The sequence below is a fragment of the Oncorhynchus clarkii genome, chromosome 3 (assembly GCF_045791955.1).
Source record: "Oncorhynchus clarkii lewisi isolate Uvic-CL-2024 chromosome 3, UVic_Ocla_1.0, whole genome shotgun sequence".
NCBI lineage: Eukaryota > Metazoa > Chordata > Actinopteri > Salmoniformes > Salmonidae > Oncorhynchus > Oncorhynchus clarkii.
In genome coordinates this window covers 52,606,687-52,628,790 of record NC_092149.1, presented here as the reverse complement: position 1 = coordinate 52,628,790, position 22,104 = coordinate 52,606,687, and the positions used below count along the sequence as shown (strand labels likewise).

Genomic DNA, 22,104 nt, shown 5'->3' with positions numbered 1-22,104 from the left:
TAATTTCAAAATCTGAGACGACACGTGGATTAACAAAATGCTAAGTTGTGTTTTGCAATATTACACTTGTGATTTCATGAATATATATATTTTTTGTAATATTATGTGAATGTGGCGCTATGCTATTCAGCGGTTGTTGATGACAATTATCCCGCTAAAGGGATGAGTAGCGTCAAGAAGTTAATTCACTTGAAATTGGCTAGTTAGCTGTTTTGAAATGGCCCTTGAATACAGCTAAACAGATTACAAAATATCCCTGTCATTAAGTCATACTGTACATTACTTGGACAGTATAACACCATCTTAAGTTGCAACATTTTGGTAACTTTTCTGTAATCACACACCGTACAGAAGGAGTGTACATGTAGACTCACCAGTAGGTTGACTCGGACAGTAACAACAAGTTTGAGCCAGGAGGGGAACTTGGAGATTATCTTGGTGATGAAGGAGGCAATGGTGTCTCCGTAGTCGGGCTTGTGGAACTCTGCCTCGTTTAGCCCGTCTATCAGTATGATATGGTCTTCTTCTGGAATCTTCCTCTCTAAACACACACGCGCACGTGCGCGCACACACACACACACACACACACACACACACACACACACACACACACACACACACACACACACACACACACACACACACACACACACACACACACACACACACCAGTAGAGAAGACGGTGGAAAGAAACAAATTCATAAACAATTCATAAACTTTTCAGGCCAAGTCGACTGCAGACATGCCATTTTGCCGAGAAGTAGAACATTTTCTTTTGAGTTTGATCTCATAAAATTTAGTGTCAGTAAAAATAAGAACTGAACATACAGCAGAGAAAGAGAGTAAGATAGTTGGACACCACACTTTAAAGAACTACAAACAACTTTGTATTTAGATAACATCTCTCTGCACTGCAGTTCCTGGTGCATTAACACATCTTAAGAAGGTTTACTCTGGTATTCTCCCACATCTCTACAGCTAGCACAGTAATGAATGAACATGAGTGTGTTTTAGTCCGCAGCTATATCGACAGTGCAGTACGCTAAACTGCTCTGTGGTGAGACCGCAGCGGGGATCTGAGCCATGCTTTCACAGCAGCAGAACGACAGGGCCCTTGTGTGCATCCCAAATGGCACTCTATTTCCTATATAGTGCATTACGTTTGACCATAGGCTACTTGTCAAAAAGTAGTGCACTATATAGGGAATAGAGTGCCATTTGGGACACAACCTAGTGTTCCTCCTCACATCCAGCTTTGCACAGTGATCAGAAACACGCTAAAATATAAATGACAGGAAAATGTGCAAATTTCAAGTCCCCTCCCAGCTGGGATGTCCCCCCCCCCCCCCCACCATCATTGTGATGGAGTGGACAAATCAACACTTCCCCCCCATATCAAGCCCAATCAAACACGGTCATTCATTTCAATAAGGAACAGGGGGCAGTCGTGAGGGGCCCGTCACAGGAGAGCTGCTGCATGCCCTGGCTGCACATTGATCCTCATTCTTTCCCATCTCCATCATTCCAACACTGGGTTTGTATATCTACATCATCTGTTTAGGCTCCTGCAGTAACATATCGATTCACTGCAATGCAGGGAAAATAGTGGGTCGTGTTGTCTTTGCAAAACGGACTTGACCTTGAGATAGTCGTGCTTCTGTCTGTCTATCTCGGGAGAGATGCATCCGTCACCAAGTTTACGTTTTCTTGGAGAGGCACTATTCTTCTGCCCTGACAACAATAACAAAGTAATACTAACCATTTAGTGTAACATCAATTCAAATCAATGTTGTCAAAGCAAAATGCAGAGCTCCTACACTAAGCAATTAACAATGTCCCCACAGACTATGCTCCCTCTGTACAGCCAGCACTTAACACATTTAACACAGGTATTTCAGGTTCTTTGTGTAAGGAATGGAATCAATTTATCTCAGCTGGCTGGAAGAATTGAAAAGCACAGAAAATGGTCTCTGAAGGGACTTTGGGTTGTCGTTTGCGATTTAAGTCACCTAAGCAAACCTGTGGTTAAATTACAGTTATAATACACTTGTCAGAAACCTTTAGCCACTGAAGGCCTAGATTATAGTATGGACTCAATGTGTGCTTTCAAGACATTATTTTGGACCATGAACACCAGTGACAATGAGACAGTCAGATATGAATGAACCTAGGTGTAACTAGTTTAGCATCGTACCCTTGCGGAGGTTGGCCAGTGGCTCCAACACACCCCTGCGGAAGGCTGCCATTGGGTCCTGGACGCAGGAGCGCAGACTGAGCATGCTCTGTAGATAGGGATCCTTCAGCAGCAGCTCTCTATAGGCGGTGAGCTGGTGCGCTCTGCACAGCAGGGCAGCGATACTGTGCACAAACTCTGGGACCAGGCAGGTGTAGGTGTTGTCAGCCTGGCAGTAGTGATATGCAACCACCTGGACAGGAGAAAAAAAAAAGAGTACAATTGTTTAGGAACTTTAATGGCTTAAAATGCATAAGACGTTAACCTTTGTTGTATTACCAAACCATACAACAATATAGACTGTAAGTACCTTACATTGTTGTTGTTTTAAGTCAGCAGAAATCTGCTAAGCTGGCTGTGTGACCTCAAAGTTCTTGCAAAGCCAATAGGCTTGGTGACTAAAAGGCATTAGATGCAATACATAGGGCCCTATAAAATCTGTTATATTTTTGCCTGATTCCCCAAAATTATTGTATTTCATATTGATTTCGAATTTTTTGAACCGTTAAGGTATAAAAAAATATATATATAAAATAATGAATTTGGCATTACTGCTACTATTAGCCAATAGAAATGCATTGAATAACAGATTCACTACATTGAACAACAGATAGACAAAAAAAACATCAAAACAAAGTTTGTTCTGATGTCATGGTCCTACAGTGCATTCGGAAAGTATTCAGTCCACCTGTGGTAAATTCAATTGATTGGACATGATTTGGAAAGGCACACACCTGTCTATATAATGTCCCAGAGCAAATTCCAAGCCATGGGGTCGAAGGAATTGTCCGTAGAGCTCCGAGACAGGATTGTGTCGAGGCACAGATCTGGGGAAAGGTACCAAAAAATGCCTGGAGCATTGAAGGTCTTCAAGAACACAATGGCCTCCATCATTCTTAAATGGAAGAAGTTTGGATTCCAAGAGCTGGCCGCCAGCTTGTTTTGGAGACTAGTCAGGATCGAGAGATAGATGAATGGAGCAAAGTACAGAGAAATCCTTGATAAAAACATGCTCCAGATCACTCAGGACCTCAAACTGGGGCGAAGGTTCACCTTCCAACAGGACAACCACCCTAAGCACACAACCAAGACAACACAGGACTGGCTTCAGGACAAGTCTCTGAATGTCTTTGAGTGGCCCAGCCAGAGCCCAGATTTCAACCCGATCGAACATCTCTGGAGAGACCTGAAAACAGCTATGCAGCGACACTCCCCATCCAACCTGACAGAACTTGAGAGAATCTGCAGAGAAGAATGGGAGAAACTCCCGAAATACATGCGTGCCAAGCTCGTAGCGTCATACCCAAGAAGACATGAGGCTGTAATCGCTGCCAAAGGTGCTTCAACAAAGTACTGAGTAAAGGGTCTGAATACTTATGTAAATGTGATATGTAATGAAATATGCACAAATGGGGTATTGTGTGTAGATTGCTGTAACATAACAAAATGTGGAAAAAGTCAAAGGGTCTGAATACTTTCCGAATGCACAGGATATCTGAGAGATATAAGAAAGATCAGGAAACAATACCTATATTTCTTTACATGTATTTACCCCCTTATTTGAGGCACTAAACTATCTCCATATTTTTTTAACTGGTACCGGGGACCTTCAGATGAGTCTTGTGAGGCTTAGGGGCTCCATATGAAAAAAAACAGAGAACGCCAGAGTGTCCGTGAGAGTCTCAGCTTTCAATAGATTGGTCATAATGTAGGTCAAACTGTTTGGACGCTACAGACATTTCGTGAGAAGACACAATTTTGGGATGTCTCATGGTCTGACAAACACACTCTAGCCACCTTTCACCATCGATGCGGAAAGGCTATATCGGCAGATGTGATGGATTGAGACACAGCCCATGCAAAAAACACATATCTCTAGCTTGAACCATACAGATTATGTTAATTAGATTTCCGCTTGGTCGTACGACCTCATCAGAAGACCACTTTTGCGGTCCATTAATGTAACTGCCCACCAGCAAGACACTGTTGTTCGGTAAGCACTCATGTAATTGCAGAGTTTGCAAAACAAAATACCACTGGATAGATGCAAATAATCATGATATCATTCTGCCAGGTAGGCATAGGCTACTTTGTAGTTAACATTTATTTGGGAAGATTTATGGGAAAGCCTTTCCCATCTCTACCAGTCGACGGTTATCATTAGCATCTACGCGTACTCCCCTTTTATAGGTCCCTAAATACATCAGTTTGGTATATAGACTAAGCCAGCCCTGAACTCATTCCACTTTTGCCATTATACAATGGAACTTGGCGGTGAGAAAATACAGTAGCTATTTGTTAGTATGAAATCAAAGCTGGGACTTGAAGGCATGCCCTTGTATTATGACCTTCATATGCAATTGTCTGACTAACCAACACCCACTAGGCTATAACCCACTCCAGTCCACTTGAGCAGGGTTATTATATACACTAGGAACGAAACGGAAGCAAACAGGCTGAAACGGATAGGGGTCTATCTGGATTTGTCCAACAATAAATGTTTTCCATTGCAAAACATTTTGATATGTTGTGCACTAATGAATATGACCCAGGTGGCATCCCCTACCCAGACAGAGGGGATGATGATGAACTGGTTGAAGCATTGCTCAACGACCTCAACTAACCTCCCCAAATACTGTCTCCCAAGTGGAGCTCTAAAAGTAGGATGTGCTGCCTGTGCCTTGTACTGAACAGGTTCTGTTGTGTTCACGGACATCTGACTTGGACAGGGGTTGGCGGGTGGGAGAGGGGCTGTGGGACCCTGTGGATCTGTCTCTCTCTCTCTCTCTCTCTGTCCTAATTACAATCAAACCTGGAGGAGCTGACACACTTTACAGGACAGCAGAACATGAGGAGGGTGAAGCAGGTGACTGGCTAGGTGCTACTGCACCTTAGCGCACCACATAGCAGCCATGACTCTGCCTGGGTCTACTGCAGAAGGACTCAAGACCTGGAGCCTGTCCCCAGGCACAATGATGAAGACGTCCCAGAGAGGTCAGAGAGACAGTTGGCCCATAACAACACCAGTCTCAGAACAGCACATTCACTATCAGATGAGAAATATTAGTCTAAATATGTCCCATCCTAATTTCTTGGATGCGACCTGTGAGTAAATCACACCCAAATAGTCTGATTTGAAATTAGAGAAATATAACACTCACGAACAGATAAAACAAGAGTAAGCACTTTAACTGTAACAAAGTAGTGCTCTCATGATGATCTCTGTCACAGATCTAAATGGCAGAGGAAGTTGGCACACGATTGTGGCCTAGGACGAGGGAAGGAGGACCTTGAGGCGCAGGCCTGGCCGCCGCCATTACGGCTGCTTCCTTTATAATATCCAATGAAATGATCAAATTATTATTGAATCGTCTGCTTGACGGATGGCGTTCTTTCCTGTTTGGACAGACGGGGTTAACAGGGATAGCTTGTCCTACACCTCCTTGGGGGTAAACTTCCTGGCCCAACGCAGCCTTCTGAGAGAGACGGCCAAGCTAACATGATGAATCTACAGAGCCTTCACAAGTGGTGGAGAATTCCACTTTTTCACTGGGCATAATAATAAAGCGGCAGAAGCAAGGACCATTGCCAAAGTACTGTTACTAGCTCTGCTGCCAAGACATTTCTCACACTGAGACAATTAAGTCAAACGAGCTGCTACTGACAAAAAAATCTAAATAATGAAGAGCTGTATCGGAGCAAAAAACCTAGCTTTGCTATCGATATGACATACTGCTGTGAGAGAGACACAATGCCGTTAGACACTGGGTGTGGGGTAAGTAGATGTCCATTGTTGTAGATGGATTAGAATGAAAGAGAGGAGACTGTATCGGAGCAAAAAACCTAGCTTTACCTAATTTCCAACTGTTTCACTGTACAGCTACTCTGTAGTAACCTGAGAGGAAGGATGCAGTAACATTGAGCTACAACGTCTCACAGATGTGGACCATACTGTACATCCCATGCAGACCACTACCTCATCAAAGAGACATGAACATCTGGTGTTTGTCAAGTATTTCTAGGTGATTCTCTGCAGTACAACTGGATGTATCCAGAGTCGTGATCTACTGTAATTAATTTCCAATTCAGGGACAAAACTTTGAAGTGTGATTGTGCTCATATACGCGAATCAAGCGATACCAGTGCCTAATTGCAACTGCAAAAGCATGAAATACTTTGCGGCTGCATCAGTGAGTGCCCTGGATATGAGGGTGGATTTGAAGAGCGGCACCTCCTTTTCATTTAGCCGTGATGACTGACGATGCAATGTTGCGTGGCAGTCACAACACCACAGGAACGCTCCTTTGAGAGAGGCTGTTGAAAGCAGTTTAGTGCATAATTGGTATGAAAGATTCACAGAGTTTAAACATGTTAAAGGGGCAGTGCAGTCCAAAACTAGATTTTCTAGTTTGTTGTTATGATATTTCCACACTACGAGGTCGAAATAACACCCTGAAGTTGTCAAAATTATGATAATGCCATTTTAATGTAAGAGCCTGTTCAGGTGGGATGGAGTTTTTGGCCCAAAGCATAACACATCTGATTATCAGATCTGATCTGATTATTCTGACCAATGACCAGTAAGTCATCTTTCATTTGCATACGTATCCTCCTACATTAAAGCAGTTCGTGCATATATTAAGACAAAAACAAATGTGGCTATTTGTGCACACAAAACATTTTCTTGAGGCAAGCCGAAGTCTACGCCCCTTTGTCGTTGATTGATCAGCCTGAGAACAACATACGGGATCAATAGAAGGAGCAAGTTAGTTGAATTCCCAGCCTTTGATATTATACAACAAACTCTGCAAGACCTTATGCATGTAATTCTGGAGGGCGTAGGCCCATTGGAAATCAAATGTGTTTTGAATCATCTTGTTGTGTCAGGACAGATTGATCTGGACTGAATTCTGCTATTCTTGGTTTCCCTTATTCCCCTCTAGATGTTAGAGATCGGCCATCCCCAATTTATGTTAGTACATTAACATCAAGTGATGGTAAACTAAAACAGTCCTCTGGGCAAATGCTTGTCCTGCTAATGATATTGCCATTTGTTTTGGAGAGTTTGGAAGTCAATGCATATATACAACTGATAATTGAGCTAATAGAGATTGTACAGATAGTATTTGCATCAGTTCTTTCCATTGCGACAGTGTCTAGGTTTAAGTTACTCATTGAAAATATTTTGAAGCATTGGAAGGAGCTTTTTCCAGACCGCAATGTTACACCTAAACAGCATTATATGATACATTTGCCATCACAGATAAAGTAATTGGGTCCAATGGTCAGACATACAGTGTGTGTATGCGGTTCGAGTCTAAACATTGTTTCTTTAATTAAACAATGGGCTTCCAAGCTCAATTTAAAAAATATTTGCAAGTCTTTGATCAATCAGAACCACATATATGAAAGCTGCCAAAATGTTAACAGTTCAACGCACCCAATTTTTTCAAATGAAAGGGAGATGGGACCTGTATCAGAGGTTAAAGATCTACAATATTTACATGGAAAATTGAGGGATTTCCATGGGTTTCAATGAAGTAAACCATGCTGTATCAGTCAAATGGCTTGTAATAAATTGTAATAAATACATAACTCAGAAGTCCATGATCTTTGCCATAGTACTGAATGGTTATATGCCAGAATTTGGACTGGTCAAAAACATATTTCTTGTTGATTCTAGGCTTTATTGTTTGAAATGTCAACCATGTCAAACTATACGCTTTGATCGAAACGTCATGGCTTATCAAGTTGAGGTCTCACGCCTTGCACAGGCCACTGAGTTAATGGATGCTGAAAAGCTGGTTGATTTGACCTCTTATTACACAATTAGCAACAAGAGCCAAACTTATGTACAAGTCAAATACCATCTTGGGGATGTAATAGAATTGTACAACAGTTCAAATGACTCATATGTATCTGTGTTCCCCAGATATGAAAAGTGTACGGTCTTTGTTCTGTACAGTATTTTGTCTACATGATTACCTTCCTGTGTGTAAGATGACAATAAAACAGTGAATTCCATTTGGTCATTATCTGTTCTTAATATGTGAAGAGATGAAAAGGATAAGATGCTTGAAATAAGAAATTCTGACTTTGACAATGCAGTTTAGTACTTATCAGTGTTGATCAAACAGCTTTATAATTCTTGTAATTCTAGTTTCAAGCACTAAGTTACTCAGAACCAGTAATGCAATCTAAGTAACACGATATATTATCTTATTAAGATAATAATTAAGGACAAAAAAGCTTGAAACAAGTGAAATGCTCTAACATAAAAACTGCCTGGTAAGAAGAAATATCTTGTCAGACAAAAAACAAGCATATATTGCCTTGATTTAAGATATTTAATCTTATTTAGATTTCCATTTTTGCAGTGCAGGGATTTTTCAATTAAGTGTTTGTTGTCATTCAACGAGAGATGAAGGTCTTTTAAGGGAGCATGAGGGCACACTCATTCGTTTCGCCTAGTTGAGTTCGGCTAGGCGACACCTTACGTAGGCTCTAGAGCAGGGGTGGAGTGGTCTAGAGCACTCCAGTCATTGAGGGCCTGATTGGTGTCACACTTTTTCTCCATCCCTAGCAAACACAGCTGATTAATCAAATTGCATTCTTAAGTGAAGATTATGATTAGGTGATTATTGAGTCAGGTGTGTTAGCTGGGGCTGGAGCAAAACTGCGACACCAATCAGGTTCTCGAGGACTGCAATTGCCCACACCTGCTCTAAACAATCCTATCTACAAATCAGGGTTGTGTATGTAAATATATAACAATTTGTTTCAACACTCCCACACAATCAGACTGGGCATTTCAATGGCAAAAGGAGGATCAGAGAAATAAATTATTAACCCTCGGGTGTAGCCACACTACAAAAGTATGTGGACACCTCTTCAAATTAGTGGATTCGGCTATTTCAGCCACACGTTGCTGACAGGTGTATAAAATCGAGCTCACAGCCATGCAATCTCCATAGACAAACATTGGCAGTAGAATGGTCCGTACTGAAGAGCTCAGTGACTTTCAACGTATCACAGTCATAGGATTCCAACAAGTCAGTTCGTCAAATTTCTGCCCTGCTAGAGCTGCCACGGTCAACTGTTAGTGCTGTTATTGTGAATTGGAAACGCCTAGGAGCAACAATGGCTCAGTAGTGAGTTGCAACACTCACTACCGAGTTCCAAACAGCCTCTCGAAGCAACGTCATCACAAGAACTGTTCGTCGGGAGCATCATGAAATGGGTTTCCATGGCCTAGCAGCCGCACACAAGCCTAAGATCACCATGCGCAATGCCAAGCGTCTGCTGGAGTGGTGTAAAGTTCGCCGCCATTGGACTCTGGAGCAGTGGAAATGCGTTCTCTGGAGTGATGAATCACACATCCCCATCCATTTGGAGGATGACAGGAGAACAATACCTGCCTTTGGTGGAGGACGAATAATGGTCTGGGGCTGTTTTTCATGGTTCGGGCTAGGCCCCTTAGATCCAGTAAATGGAAATGGACATTCTAGACAATTCTGTGCTTCAACTTTGTGGCAACAGTTTGGGGAAGGCCCTTACCTGTTTCAGCATCATAATGCCCCTGTGCCCAAAGCGAGGTCCATACAGAAATAGTTTGTTGAGATCGGTGTGGAAGAACTTAACTGGACTGGCCTGGGGTTGACCTCAACCCCCTGGACACCTTTGGGATGAATTGTTATGACGACTGCAAGCCAGACTCAATCGCCTAACATTAGTGCCCGACTTTACTAATACTCTTGTGGCTGAATGGAGACTCACCTTTCCATAGAGGGGTCATATTAGTGTGTAGCCCAAACTGTTCGCTACAGACAGAAGATGGCAGATTGGCTGTACCAATTTTAGACGAGTCTCTAGACACTTGTGGGCGTCCTGGAACAAAACAACATGTACGTGTTCAGGAGAGTCTCATCTTTCCATCGGGGGGGGGCATAAGAGTTTGTAGGCCAAATCGTTCAGACGTTAAAGACGTTTTCGTGAGAAGACACATTTTCGGGATGTCTCATGGTCTGAAAAACACCGCTCCAGCTCTGCCATCTTTCACCGCGGAAACGGAAGGGCAGTGGATTGAGATGCATCCAATGCAAAAAAAACCTGCTAATTCGATTTTCACAGCCCGCGGAACCCCTCTATGGGGTTAAACATATATTTTGAGTTATTTTCATTAAATAAACACACACACTGATTTATTAGACATACAGTAAATTAAAAAGACTGCATGGGGGCTTTCAAGATGTTCAAATTCAGTGGCACGTGGCTCCTAGAGGCTGCCTATTCCCTATAGCAGTGGCTTGCTGTTGTCATTTTTATCATTTAGGAGACACTCAGGAGCAATTAGTGTTATGTGCCTTGCCTAATGGCAAATTGACAGATTTGACAAATTCACCTAGTTGGCTTGGGGATTCAAACCAGTGTTACTGGCACAACGTTCTTAACCGCTAAGCTACCTGCTGCCTTGTCATCTCACGTTATACTATCCTGTGTTAGTGCCGCACTGATTCAATGCATCCAGTGCAGGAGAGGAAGGTCATTATGTGTTATTGAAATAACAGTCAAGAAAACAGGGCACTCTGAAGCTGAACCATTCATGTGATGTAACAGCACTAGGGACAAGGGTGAATGAAACGGCTTGGAATGTTTTAGTCATATTTCATTATTTCTAAAAGTTATACAGTAATGTTTGTAAATGGCAAGCTAAGCTGCAAGGTGGATGTGGCGTATCTTTTTTCTCAAAACAACAGAAGCTAAATGACAGATGGACATGGGAAGGGGAACTCTGTGAAATAGAAATAGATGGTGAATACTGAATAAAAAAGCTGTAATCACTTATAAACCTCAGCAGGGTAACTCAAAGCATAGCCGCGGGGAAGAAGTTTGGGGTTAGGGGGTGCTGCGATGTCTTTCTCCAATGGGGGGGGGTTGCCCATGCTGCATATTGGTTCAGGATTATTAAATGCCCGGTGCACTACTTTTGTGAATAATTAGCATCAGTCAAAGGTTTGGGCACATCTACTCATTCCAGAGATTTTCTTTATCTTTACATATTCTACATTGTAGAATAATAGCGAAGACATCAAAACTATGAAATAACACATGGAATCATGTAGTAACCAAAAAAGTGTTAAACTAATCAAAATATATTTTATATTTGAGATTCTTCAAAGTAGCCTTTGCCTTGATGATAGCTTTTGTACACTCTTGGCATTCTAACAACCAGCTTCATGAGATAGTCACCTGGAATGCATTTCAATTAAAAGGTTTGCCTTGTTAAAAGTACATTTGTGAAGTTTCTTTAGTTTCTCTTTGCTTATTTGAGCTGTTCTTGCCATAATATGGACTTGGGTCTTTTACCAAATAGGGTTATCTTCTGTATAACACATCGAACTTGTCAAAAGACAACTGATTGGCTCAAACGCCTTAAGAAGCAAAGAAATTCCACAAATTAACTTTGTAAACATTTCAAAAAACATAATTTCGCTTTGACAAATGACTGGTACTGTATGTGTGTGCGTGTGTAGTGAATGTGTGGGTTTTGTGTGAGTGTCAGTGTATATAGTGTGTATATACAGAATAGTCTTATGAGTGTGCATAGAGTCAATGCAAGATAGGGTCAGTGCAGATAGTACAGGTAACTATTAATTAACTACAGTATTTAGCAGACTTATGGCTATATATCAGTCTTATGGCTTGGGGGTAGAAGCGGTCTCGAAGCCTGTTTGTTCCATAGTCGATGCTCCGGTACCGTTTGCCGGATGGTAGCAGAGTTAACAGTCTATGGCTTGGGTGGCTGGAGTTTTTGGCACCACCTGACATAGAGGTCCTAGATTGTACGGAGTTCGGCCCAGTGCTGTACGATATGGCCAAAATATCATATCATGGTATTTTTCAAAATTTTTCTGGTATGACGGTATTTGATGTTTTTGATTTATAAAAGTTATAAATTTGCTTAATGATTAGTGTGTGACCGTAGGGTGGCAACACATATATTCTAAATTATTTCAATGGGTCTTTCTCCATTCTGATTGTTTTATACTGTTCAATTCAACTTCAACCTAAAATTGAAGTTGAATTGCGTCGCTCCACAGCTATTTTCAGGTCTCTCCAGAGATGTTTGATCGGGTTCAAGTCCGGGCTCTGGTTGGCCCACTCAAGGTCATTCAGAGACTTGTCCCGAAGCCACACCTGTGTTGTCTTGGCTGTGTGCTTAGGGTGGTTATCCTGTTGGAAGGTGAACCTTTCCCCCGGTCTGAGGTCCTGAGCGATCTGGAGCAGGTTTAAATCAAGCATCTCTCTGTACTTTGCTGCGTTCATCTTTCCCCTCGAACCTGACTAGTCTCCCAGTCCCTGGCGCTGAAAATCACCCCAACAGCATGATGCTGCCACCACCATGCTTCACCGTAGGGTGGACTTCAATCATGTTGTAGAAACATCTCAAGATTGATCAATGGGAACAGGATGCACCTAAACTCGATTTCGAGTCTCATACCAAAGGGTCTAAATACTTAAGTAAATAAGGTATTTTTTAATTATTTTTTATAAATTTGCAGAAATGTCTAAAAACCTGTTTAAGCTTTGTGTTCATGGGGTATTGTGTGTCGATTGATGAGGAAAAAACATATTTAATCCATTTTAGAATAAGGCTGTAATGTAAGAAAATGTGGAAAACTGGAAGAGGTCTGAATATTTTCCCGAATGCACTGTAAATAAACCGATTAATAAGCCATTCTGTATTGACAAGTCACCTCAGGTTGTAGGAAGCTGCTATATTCATGTTGTGAACTGTGAGCCACAGCCATTTAGACAATTTACCCAACCTGAGGTCTTTCTGACCATACTTCTAACATGTTACCCTGGCAACACTGATGTTGTCCCAAATGGCACACTATTTCCCTTTATTGTGCATAAGACGCTCGTCAAAAGTAGCGCACCATATAGGGAATAGGGTGCCATTTGGGACGCAGCCAGAGACGAGTCCTAGGGGAGTCTGGCCCGACACATCATTGTGCCTATCTCTGTGAGTGACAGAAGTGTGCAGTAGCAATCACAACATGTTAAGGATCCAGAATGAGCTTCTCACTCTCTCCCTCTCCATTGTATTGGAGCTGCCAAGGTGAAAATTGGGCCTGAGTGACTTCGCATTGGATTTTAAGTCCATTTGATGAGGGAGAATCAAGAGGAATGATTATTTAACTAAGCTCAGAGCTCGCTGCAAATCAAACGGGCCTATGATGTGAGAATTCATTTAATGGGGACTCTGTGTGATTGTCTTCAATAAACATCCAGGACCCCAGGGACATGTTTTAATTAACTTGCTTCAGATACAAATAAATTAATGTAAACAAACATAAATCAACTGAGTGCCGCACGGTCTGTTATGTTTTTTGACAAAACCTCATGAATACTAAAGGAAACCCAGCCTCGATATGAAAGGACATGATTCAGGGAGGCGCCACAGCCTCCCTCCCCAATCTACTGTGGGATAAAATTAAGGACAGAAGAAGTAGACAGAGAGAAGAGAATACGTGCATCTGTAAAACTGATGAAATGATGAAAACATCAGTAGCCAAAACATCATAATAAGTACCAAGTGGCCTTTATAAATAGTGAAAAGCAATAATGGCATTATAACGAATATAACTGTCAATTTGAACATTTTATTACATTTTTTATCAAAATGCCTTCGGGAACATGTGAACTTTCATGTGCCTTCAAAATAAACATGTATGCCATCTGTAAATACAAATAAAATAGTTAAATTGTGAGCCTTGTTGGTTAATCTGCGGAAAAAGACAGGGACCTGAGATAATGGATGGGCTGGACATGCCTAGAAATGAGTTTGGATTGGTCTGCCATATAGAATGTTTCTGTCTATGTGAAAGATATAACGTTGGACTGCCCTCAACAACATGGACTGCACTAAACAACATTACTGCCCTGAATTTTAGCAGGCGCTATAGACAAAGATCAGTGGGGAAAATGTATTATGGACTACTACTAGGATCAGTGTGAACCAGAGTGACTTGACACAACGTGTCTCGACATGTACAGAGCATTTGGAAAGTATTCAGACTACTTGACTATTTCCACATTTTGTTACTTTACAGCCTTATCCTAAAGTCGATTCAATTGTTATTTTTCCCCCTCATCAATCTACACACAATACCCCCTAATGACAAACCAAAATAAGATTTCACATTTTTGCAAATGTATTAAAAAGTACTTACATAAGTATTCAGACCCATTAATCACTTCTTTGTTGAAGTACCTTTGGCAGCGATTACAGCCTTGATTCTGGGTTCTGGATGGGCCACTCAAGGACATTCAGAGACTTGTATAGAAGCCACTCCTGCATTGTCTTGGCTGTGTGCTTAGGGTTGTTGTCCTGTTGGAAGGTGAACCTTTGCCCCAGTCTGAGGTCCTGAGTGATCTGGAGCAAGTTTCAATGATATCGCTGTACTTTGCTCCATTCATCTTTCCCTCAATCCTGACTAGGCTCTTAGTCCCTGCCGCTACATCCCAACAGCATGATGCTTCCACCACCATGCTTCATTCGTAAGGATGGTGCCAGGTTTTCCTTCAGACGTGACACTTGGCATTTAGGCCAAAAATTAAAATCTTGGTTTCATCAGACCAGAGAATCTTGTTTCTCATGGTCTGAGAGTCATCTAGGTGCCTTTTAGCAAACTCCAAGCGAGCTGTAATGTGCTTTTTACTGAGGAGTGGCTTCCATCTGGCCACTCTACCAATAAGGCCTGATTGGTGGAGAGCTGCAGAGAACTCCCTAGGGTTCTCCCTGACCAAGGCCCTTCTTCGAGTCTCATAACAAAGGGTCTAAATATTTATGTAAACAAGATATATATAAATACATTAATATGTATTGGGTTTTTTTGTTGCAAAAATGTCTAAAAACCTGTTTTCGTTTTGTCATTATAGGGTATTGTGTGTAGATTTAATCCATTTTAGATTAAGGCTGTAGCGTAACAAAATGTGGAAAAAGTGAAGGGGTCTGAATACATTACGAATGCACTGTACATGTCTAGACAATAGTTACCCATCCACTTAGGTAGATGTGGCTGGTGGGTGGTTGTCACATTTCTTTCACATGACCCATCAATTTAGACAAGTGTGTCTGAGTAAGAATAATCTAATATTTATACAATATTTTTATCTCAACACTATTTTTGATATTGCTACTATGCAAATATGCAAGTAACTGTACTGTATACACCTTCTGTATCCTCTGCATGTGACAAATACAATTTGATTTTACTTGATATAGTGTGTTTACCAGAGACGGTAATGTGAAGAACAACATGACCACATGTTGAAGAACAACACCAAAGTCAGATTAGGATATAGATTAAGTGTATTTTTACTACTACTTTTTGCTATTACTTTTACCACTTTTAGACTTGAAATCTTTGGTTATTTACTACACTACTCACTCTGTTTGGCACATGGCCTCACAAGTGAATCCTTAAAGAGGTGGGTGGGGCTAAGTCTTAAGAGGGTGTGAACGATGCTGAATGGTGTAGACAAAGAAGAGCTCTTCAGTAAAGTAGGTATACCACAATATTCTAGGACCATTTTCTCAAAAGTGGGGTTACAAGTTTATCAATTTTCAAAGCAGAATTACTTTCCCATTGTTCCGCAACTGTAGTGTATGATATACAATTTTCTAGCTCCGAGTCTCTCCTTTTATCCAATGTAAAAAACACAATTTCAAATTTTGCTACATAAGACCAAATTGAGGCAGTGAGTCAAATGTTTTGTCAGCTCGTGCTTATATTGTGTGCATCTTCACACAACGGCATCAGTTGGATTTCAGTTGTTCATGGTGCCGGCCAGATTAGTTTTCTTTGCAAGCAAATTGTTCACCAATGACAGTGAAGTTAGGAAATTGTTCATGGTGACATTTCTCCCCTTGCCAACGTGAGTTTCCACAAACCCCATCACCACATTCTCTGACTCTCGATCACTTGCTGCCTGATGTGGATATTTTCACAGATATTGAAAGCCGCTCAGCATGTAAAATTACGCACGCTCTCACTGTGTAGCATACTCCAAATAGCCCGGAGGAGATTGATAAGACTGCTTTGATTCAGTGGACTGATATAGGGTGCACACAGTGCCTTCAGAAAGTATTCATACCCCTTCAATTATTCCACAGCCTGAATTCACAATGTATTAGATCGTTTTCCCCCCATCTACACACAACACCCCATTATGAGAAAGTAATAACATGTTTGTAAAAATGTTTGCAAATTTATTGAAAATGAAATACAGAAACAACAAATTTTCATAAGTATTCACACCCCTGAGTCAATACTTTGTAGAAGCACCTTTGGCAGCGATTACAGCTGTGAGTTTTTCAGGGTAGGTCTCTACGAGCTTTCCAGACTTGGATTGTGCAACATTTGCCCATTAGTCAAAATTCTTCAAGTTATGTCAAATTGGTTGTTGATCATTGCTAGACAACCATTTTCAGGTCTTGCCATAGATTTTCAAGAAGATTTAAGTCAAAACTGTAAATTGGCTATTCAGTAACATTCACTGTCTTCTTGGTAAGCAACTCCAGTGTAGACTTGGCCTTGTGTTTTAGGTTATTCTCATGCTGAAAGGTGAATTAATCTCCCAGTGTCTGGTGGCAAGCCGAATGAACCAGGGTTTCCTCTAGAGTTTTGCCGGTGCTTGGCTCCATTCTATTTATATTTTATCCTGAAAAACTCCCCAGTCCTTAACGATTACAAGCATAACATTTATGCAGCCACCACAACGCTTGCAAATACGGAGAGTGGCAATGTGTTGTATTGGATTTGCCCCAAACATACCACTTTGTTGTATTCAGGAAAATATTTTCACTCTGTCAATTAGATTAGTATTGTGGAGTAAACTACAATGTTGTTGATCCATCCTCAGTTTTCAACTATCACAGCCATTAAACTCTGTAACTGTTTTAAAGTCGCCATTGGCCTCATGGTGAAATCCCTGAGCAGTTTCCTTCCTCTCCGGCAACTGAGTTAGGAAGGACGCCTGTATCTTTGTAGTGACTTGGTGTATTGATACACTATCCAATGTGTAATTAATAACCACCGTGATCAAGGGGATATTCAAGGTCTGCTTTTTTACCCATCTACTGTACTAATAGGTGCCCTTCTTTGCGAGGCATTGGAAAACATCCCTGGTGTTTGTGGTTGAATCTGTGTTTGAAATTCACTGCTCTCCTGCGGGACCTTACATATAATTGCATGTGTGGAGTAGAGATGAGGTAGTCATTCAAAATCATGTAAAAAACTATTATTGCACACAGAGTGCAACTTATGTGACTTGTTAACACTAAAACCGCCATAGGTCAACGGCTACTGATGTTTGATTTGTAAATAAAACATAAAGGCAAAAGAAAAAGCTACCTCCTGCACCTTCCCTGACTTTTACCAAATGTTTGCATTTTACATTGCTCAGTTGTCAGAATCTTTTAAATGCCAAACTGAAAAGTATTTAGAGCTCTATTACCTGTTGTTTCCACACCTAGTACCACCTTAATGGGCCAAGACAAATGCGCTGTAGGATGTTGGTACCAAGCCAGGCGCTAATGCGCCTCTCTCGCCTCACTGAATGACAAATGAATGAATGGGAGATAATTGTGCAGGTTACTTCACAATTTGATTTAAATTAGGCCTAGCTGAATGACAAGGAAGGTGAAGAGGTTGATTTAATTTAGAAAGACAATATTGTGATGATGAGTTTGTTATGCCTATTTGTCAGCTTTGGCGCTCATGTTTATAGCAAATAATTTGACTTGCGGGTTGATATATTTTCCTTTTGTTTTACTTTGTAAAAATAAGCTGATATGGGATTGTTTTATTTACTATAACTATGTGTTGCAGTAGGCCTTTAGAATAACGCAAAACATATCTTGACTCTATCCTAATTGATGAGAAGGGACTTGAAGGGAAGCAAACGATGCCAGCAAACGATGCCAGCCCACTGAATGAATGACAAATGGATGAAAGGAGATAATTGTGCACATTACTTTAGAATCACATTTAAATGAGGCCTAACTAAATGGTAAGGAGGGAGAAGATGTTGATTTAATTATGAACAACAATAGTATAATGATGAGTTTGTGTTATACCTATTTATCATCATTGGTGCACATGTAAGTAACTTGAACACGCACCTTGCGGGTTGATACCATTCTGTTTTAAGTTTTACTTTGTAAAAATAAGCCGTTATGGGACAGTTTTTAATCACATTTATTGTAAGGGAAACGAAAACATGCTATGAAAACATGCAGTAGGCTTTTAGAATAATGCAAAACATATCCTTGACTATCCAAGTTGATGAGCGCGGGGAAGGAAACAATGTCAGTCAGCCAGCACAGCGGCCCATCGAAACTACACCTAAACTAATTTCACACATAAGAGTTAGAATATAGACTAGATTAAATTGACAATAGTCTAATGAGTGACAATATTATCAGTTGTCAAATTGTACATGAAGAGATGGGCATAGCTTGGAAATGACAGATGCAGGGAAAGGATCATCAGTTAATCAAATCGTCCTTCAGAGTCACATGCAGGTAAAACATTTTGATTTCTATATAGTATCAAAAAGAGCATATTCTGCAGTTTCTATGACACTTACATTTGTCAAATAACTCTCAAAATTCAGAGGTGCAATTCTATTTCCAAATGTCACTTTTTCCATCTGCACAATCCATGCGTTCAGCAAATTACCAAATTCACTATTCTGTTTTCTTTTTCTTATTTCCACAATGTTTCTTTAGACCTGACAAAATTATTACGGACGTCTTTGTGATGGACGAACTAGTGGTTTTTCGTTATTACTTAGAGTAACATAAACTAAAAAAATGAAATGATGTTCTTTGTAATAATAGTTTTATGGTTTTCTAATGTTACCTAAGACCTTTAAAAACACCACTAAATTATTATTCTTCAGATAGCATATATTAAATGTATTTACTAGACAGTTAGAATATTGATGAGTCATCGGTTGGAAGTGTCAAGAATTGGCTTTAGGCCTACATTTTCGCTAGGAATTTGCATATTTATAAAAAACATATCCTTGACTCTATCTAAAAATAAAAATACTGTTGTTAAATTTCTACATGGATATACTGTGCATTTCCACAAATATTTATTCATGCATATCATGATATACAATTGATTCTTCACTATTTAACAAGCCTTGGTGCTTATGTTTGCGCACCTTACAGGCTGAAAGGCCAGTCGGTGTTGGTGTTACGCACATTTTTACTCCTGAACATACAGTTGAGGTCGGAAGTTTACATAACTTAGGTTGGAGTCGTTAAGACTTGTTTTTCAATCACTCCACAAATATCTTGTTAACAAACTATAGTTTTGGCAAGTCGGTTATGACATATGGTTTGTGTAATTTTTCCAACAATTGTTTACAGATAAATTATTTCACTTATAATTCACTGTATCACAATTCCAGTGGGTCAGAAGTTTACATGCACTAAGTTGGCTGTGCCTTTCAACAGCTTGGAAAATTCCAGAAAATGATGTCATGGCTTTAGAAGCTTCTGATAGGCTAATTGATATCATTTGAGTCAATTGAAGGTGTACCTGTAGATGTATTTCAAGACCTACCTTGAAACTCAGTGCCTCTTTGCTTGACATCATGGGAAAGTCAAAAGAAATCAAGACCTCAGAAAAAAAATTGTAGATCTACACAAGTCTGGTTCATCCTTGGGAGCAATTTCCAAACGCCTGAAGGTACCACGTTCATCTGTACAAACAATAGTACACAAGTATAAACACCATGGGACCACACAGCCGTCATACCGCTCTGGAAGGAGACACGTTCTGTCTCCTAGAGATGAACGTACTTTGTTTGCGAAAAGTGCAAATCAATCCCAGAACAAGAGCAAAGGACCTTGTGAAGATGCTGGAGGAAACAGGTACAAAAGTATTTATATCCACAGTAAAACGAGTCCTATATCGACATAACCTGAAAGGCCACTCAGCGAGGAAGAAGCCACTGCTCCAAAACCGCCATAAAAAAGCCAGACTACGCATTGCAACAAGCACATGGGGACAAAAACCGTACTTTTTTGGAGAAATGTCCTCTGGTCTGATGAAACAAAAATAGAACTGTTTGGCCATAATGACAATCGTTATGTTTGGAGGAAAAAGAGGGAGGTTTGCAAGCCGAAGAACACCATCCAACTGTGAAGCACGGGGGTGGCAGCATCATGTTGTGTGGGTGCTTTGCTGCAGGAGGGACTGGTGCACTTGACAAAGTAGATGGCATCATGAGGAAAGTTATGTGAAAACTTATGTGGATATATTGAAGCAACATCTCAAGACATCAGTCAGGAAGTTAAAGCTTGGTCGCAAATGGGTCTTTCAAATGGACAATGACCCAAGCATACTTCCAAAGTTGTGGCAAAATGGCTTAAGGACAGCAAAGTCAAGGTATTGGAATGGCCATAGGCTTTCCATGACAAAGAGCTTGAATACATATTGACTGAAGATAATTCAGCTTTTTATTTTTAATTAATTTGTAAAAATGTGAAAAACATCATTCCTCTTTGACACTATGGGTTCTTATGTGTAGGCCAGTGACAAAAAAAAATCGCATTTTAATCCATTTTAAATTCCTGCTATAACACAACAAAATGTGGAAAAAGTCAAGGGGTGTGAATACTTTCTGAAACACTGTACCATTTTAAGATTATAATTAGCATGGATCAATACAATAGAATGATCTTAATTTAAAATAGTTGATTATATAATTATGCATTGTTCGCTTCCCCTCGCTCATCATCTCACCCATTCTCCCTCTTTCTCCCCATCATACTTTTACTTAATTTATTTAATCTTTTGTTATATGTGTGAAATTAGTTTCAGTATAGTTTAGGTTCCGATTCAAAGCAATTATTGGGGTGATTATCAGCTCTGGGCACTTTCAACTATCGGAAGGAGTGGAGCAGAGCTGGCCTTACTCTTGGGAGAAGGAGGGCAACGGTGGAAAACCATAAAACAGTCATGTTTGTGATATTAAGATTCTAACACTGACTGTGTTATATAGACTTATTTAGGAAAAGACAAGGACAGGGGGGGGGGGGACATGACTTAAAAAATAATAAATAAATAATATTCATGAGCAGTCAAAATGACTGCTTTAGCGGTTCTAGTGTTAAGGTATAGACACTCTCGTTGACTTCTTGCTATTCTGAGCACCAAGATGCACTTCACAGTAACAAAATGTCTACTTTGAACCTGACCGGTGAAATGACACAATGCCCCAAAGCCATCATGTGTAATAAATACATTTCATGCAAACTTACAGAAGAACAACTTAAAAAAGAGACCAGAAGTCTTATAATCTCAAAGGGTATGTCCCAAATTGCACCATATTCCCTATATAGTGCTACCTTTGACCAGAGCTCTATAGGTGATCTGGGACAAAGAAAGTCACAGCAACAACATTCCCAATTGTTGTGTTGGGCTATGAACTGTGATCTGGCAATGTGAGCCTCCAGTACCTTGGTGGCCAGGCGTTTGACGGCCTCCTCCTTGCGTCTCTGGACCTCAGGGGTGCCGGGACAGCTGTTGTTCCGCATGGTGTTGGTGGCGCTAGGTGGAGGGGTGGGCTGAGGGGGCTGGCTGAGGGGGAGGTCGGTGCTCTGGGGGTCCCCACCATCTAAAAGGAAGAGTGGGAGGGAAGCAGGGTCGTCCATCAACAGGAAGACTCACTGTAAAGACTATTCAGGTGCAACCATGGTAGCATCCTAAATGGCACCCTATTCCAATAGTGCACTACTTTTTACTCGTCAAAAGCAGCACACTATATAGGGAATTGG

At 40.7% G+C, this 22,104-nt stretch overlaps 1 protein-coding gene across 2 annotated transcripts in view; it reads right to left on the bottom strand.

Moving 5' to 3' along the window:
- LOC139397351 (protein TANC1-like) overlaps positions 1 to 22,104 on the bottom strand; it is a 224,846-nt gene that overhangs the window by 62,127 nt on the left and 140,615 nt on the right. For both annotated transcript variants that reach the window (XM_071144111.1, XM_071144118.1), the window contains exons 9-11: positions 21,787 to 21,944; positions 2,196 to 2,427; positions 375 to 541 (exon numbers count right to left, since the gene is read on the bottom strand). In XM_071144111.1, coding sequence (XP_071000212.1) covers positions 375 to 541; positions 2,196 to 2,427; positions 21,787 to 21,944 — 557 coding nt within the window. The remainder of the gene's footprint in view (positions 1 to 374; positions 542 to 2,195; positions 2,428 to 21,786; positions 21,945 to 22,104) is intronic.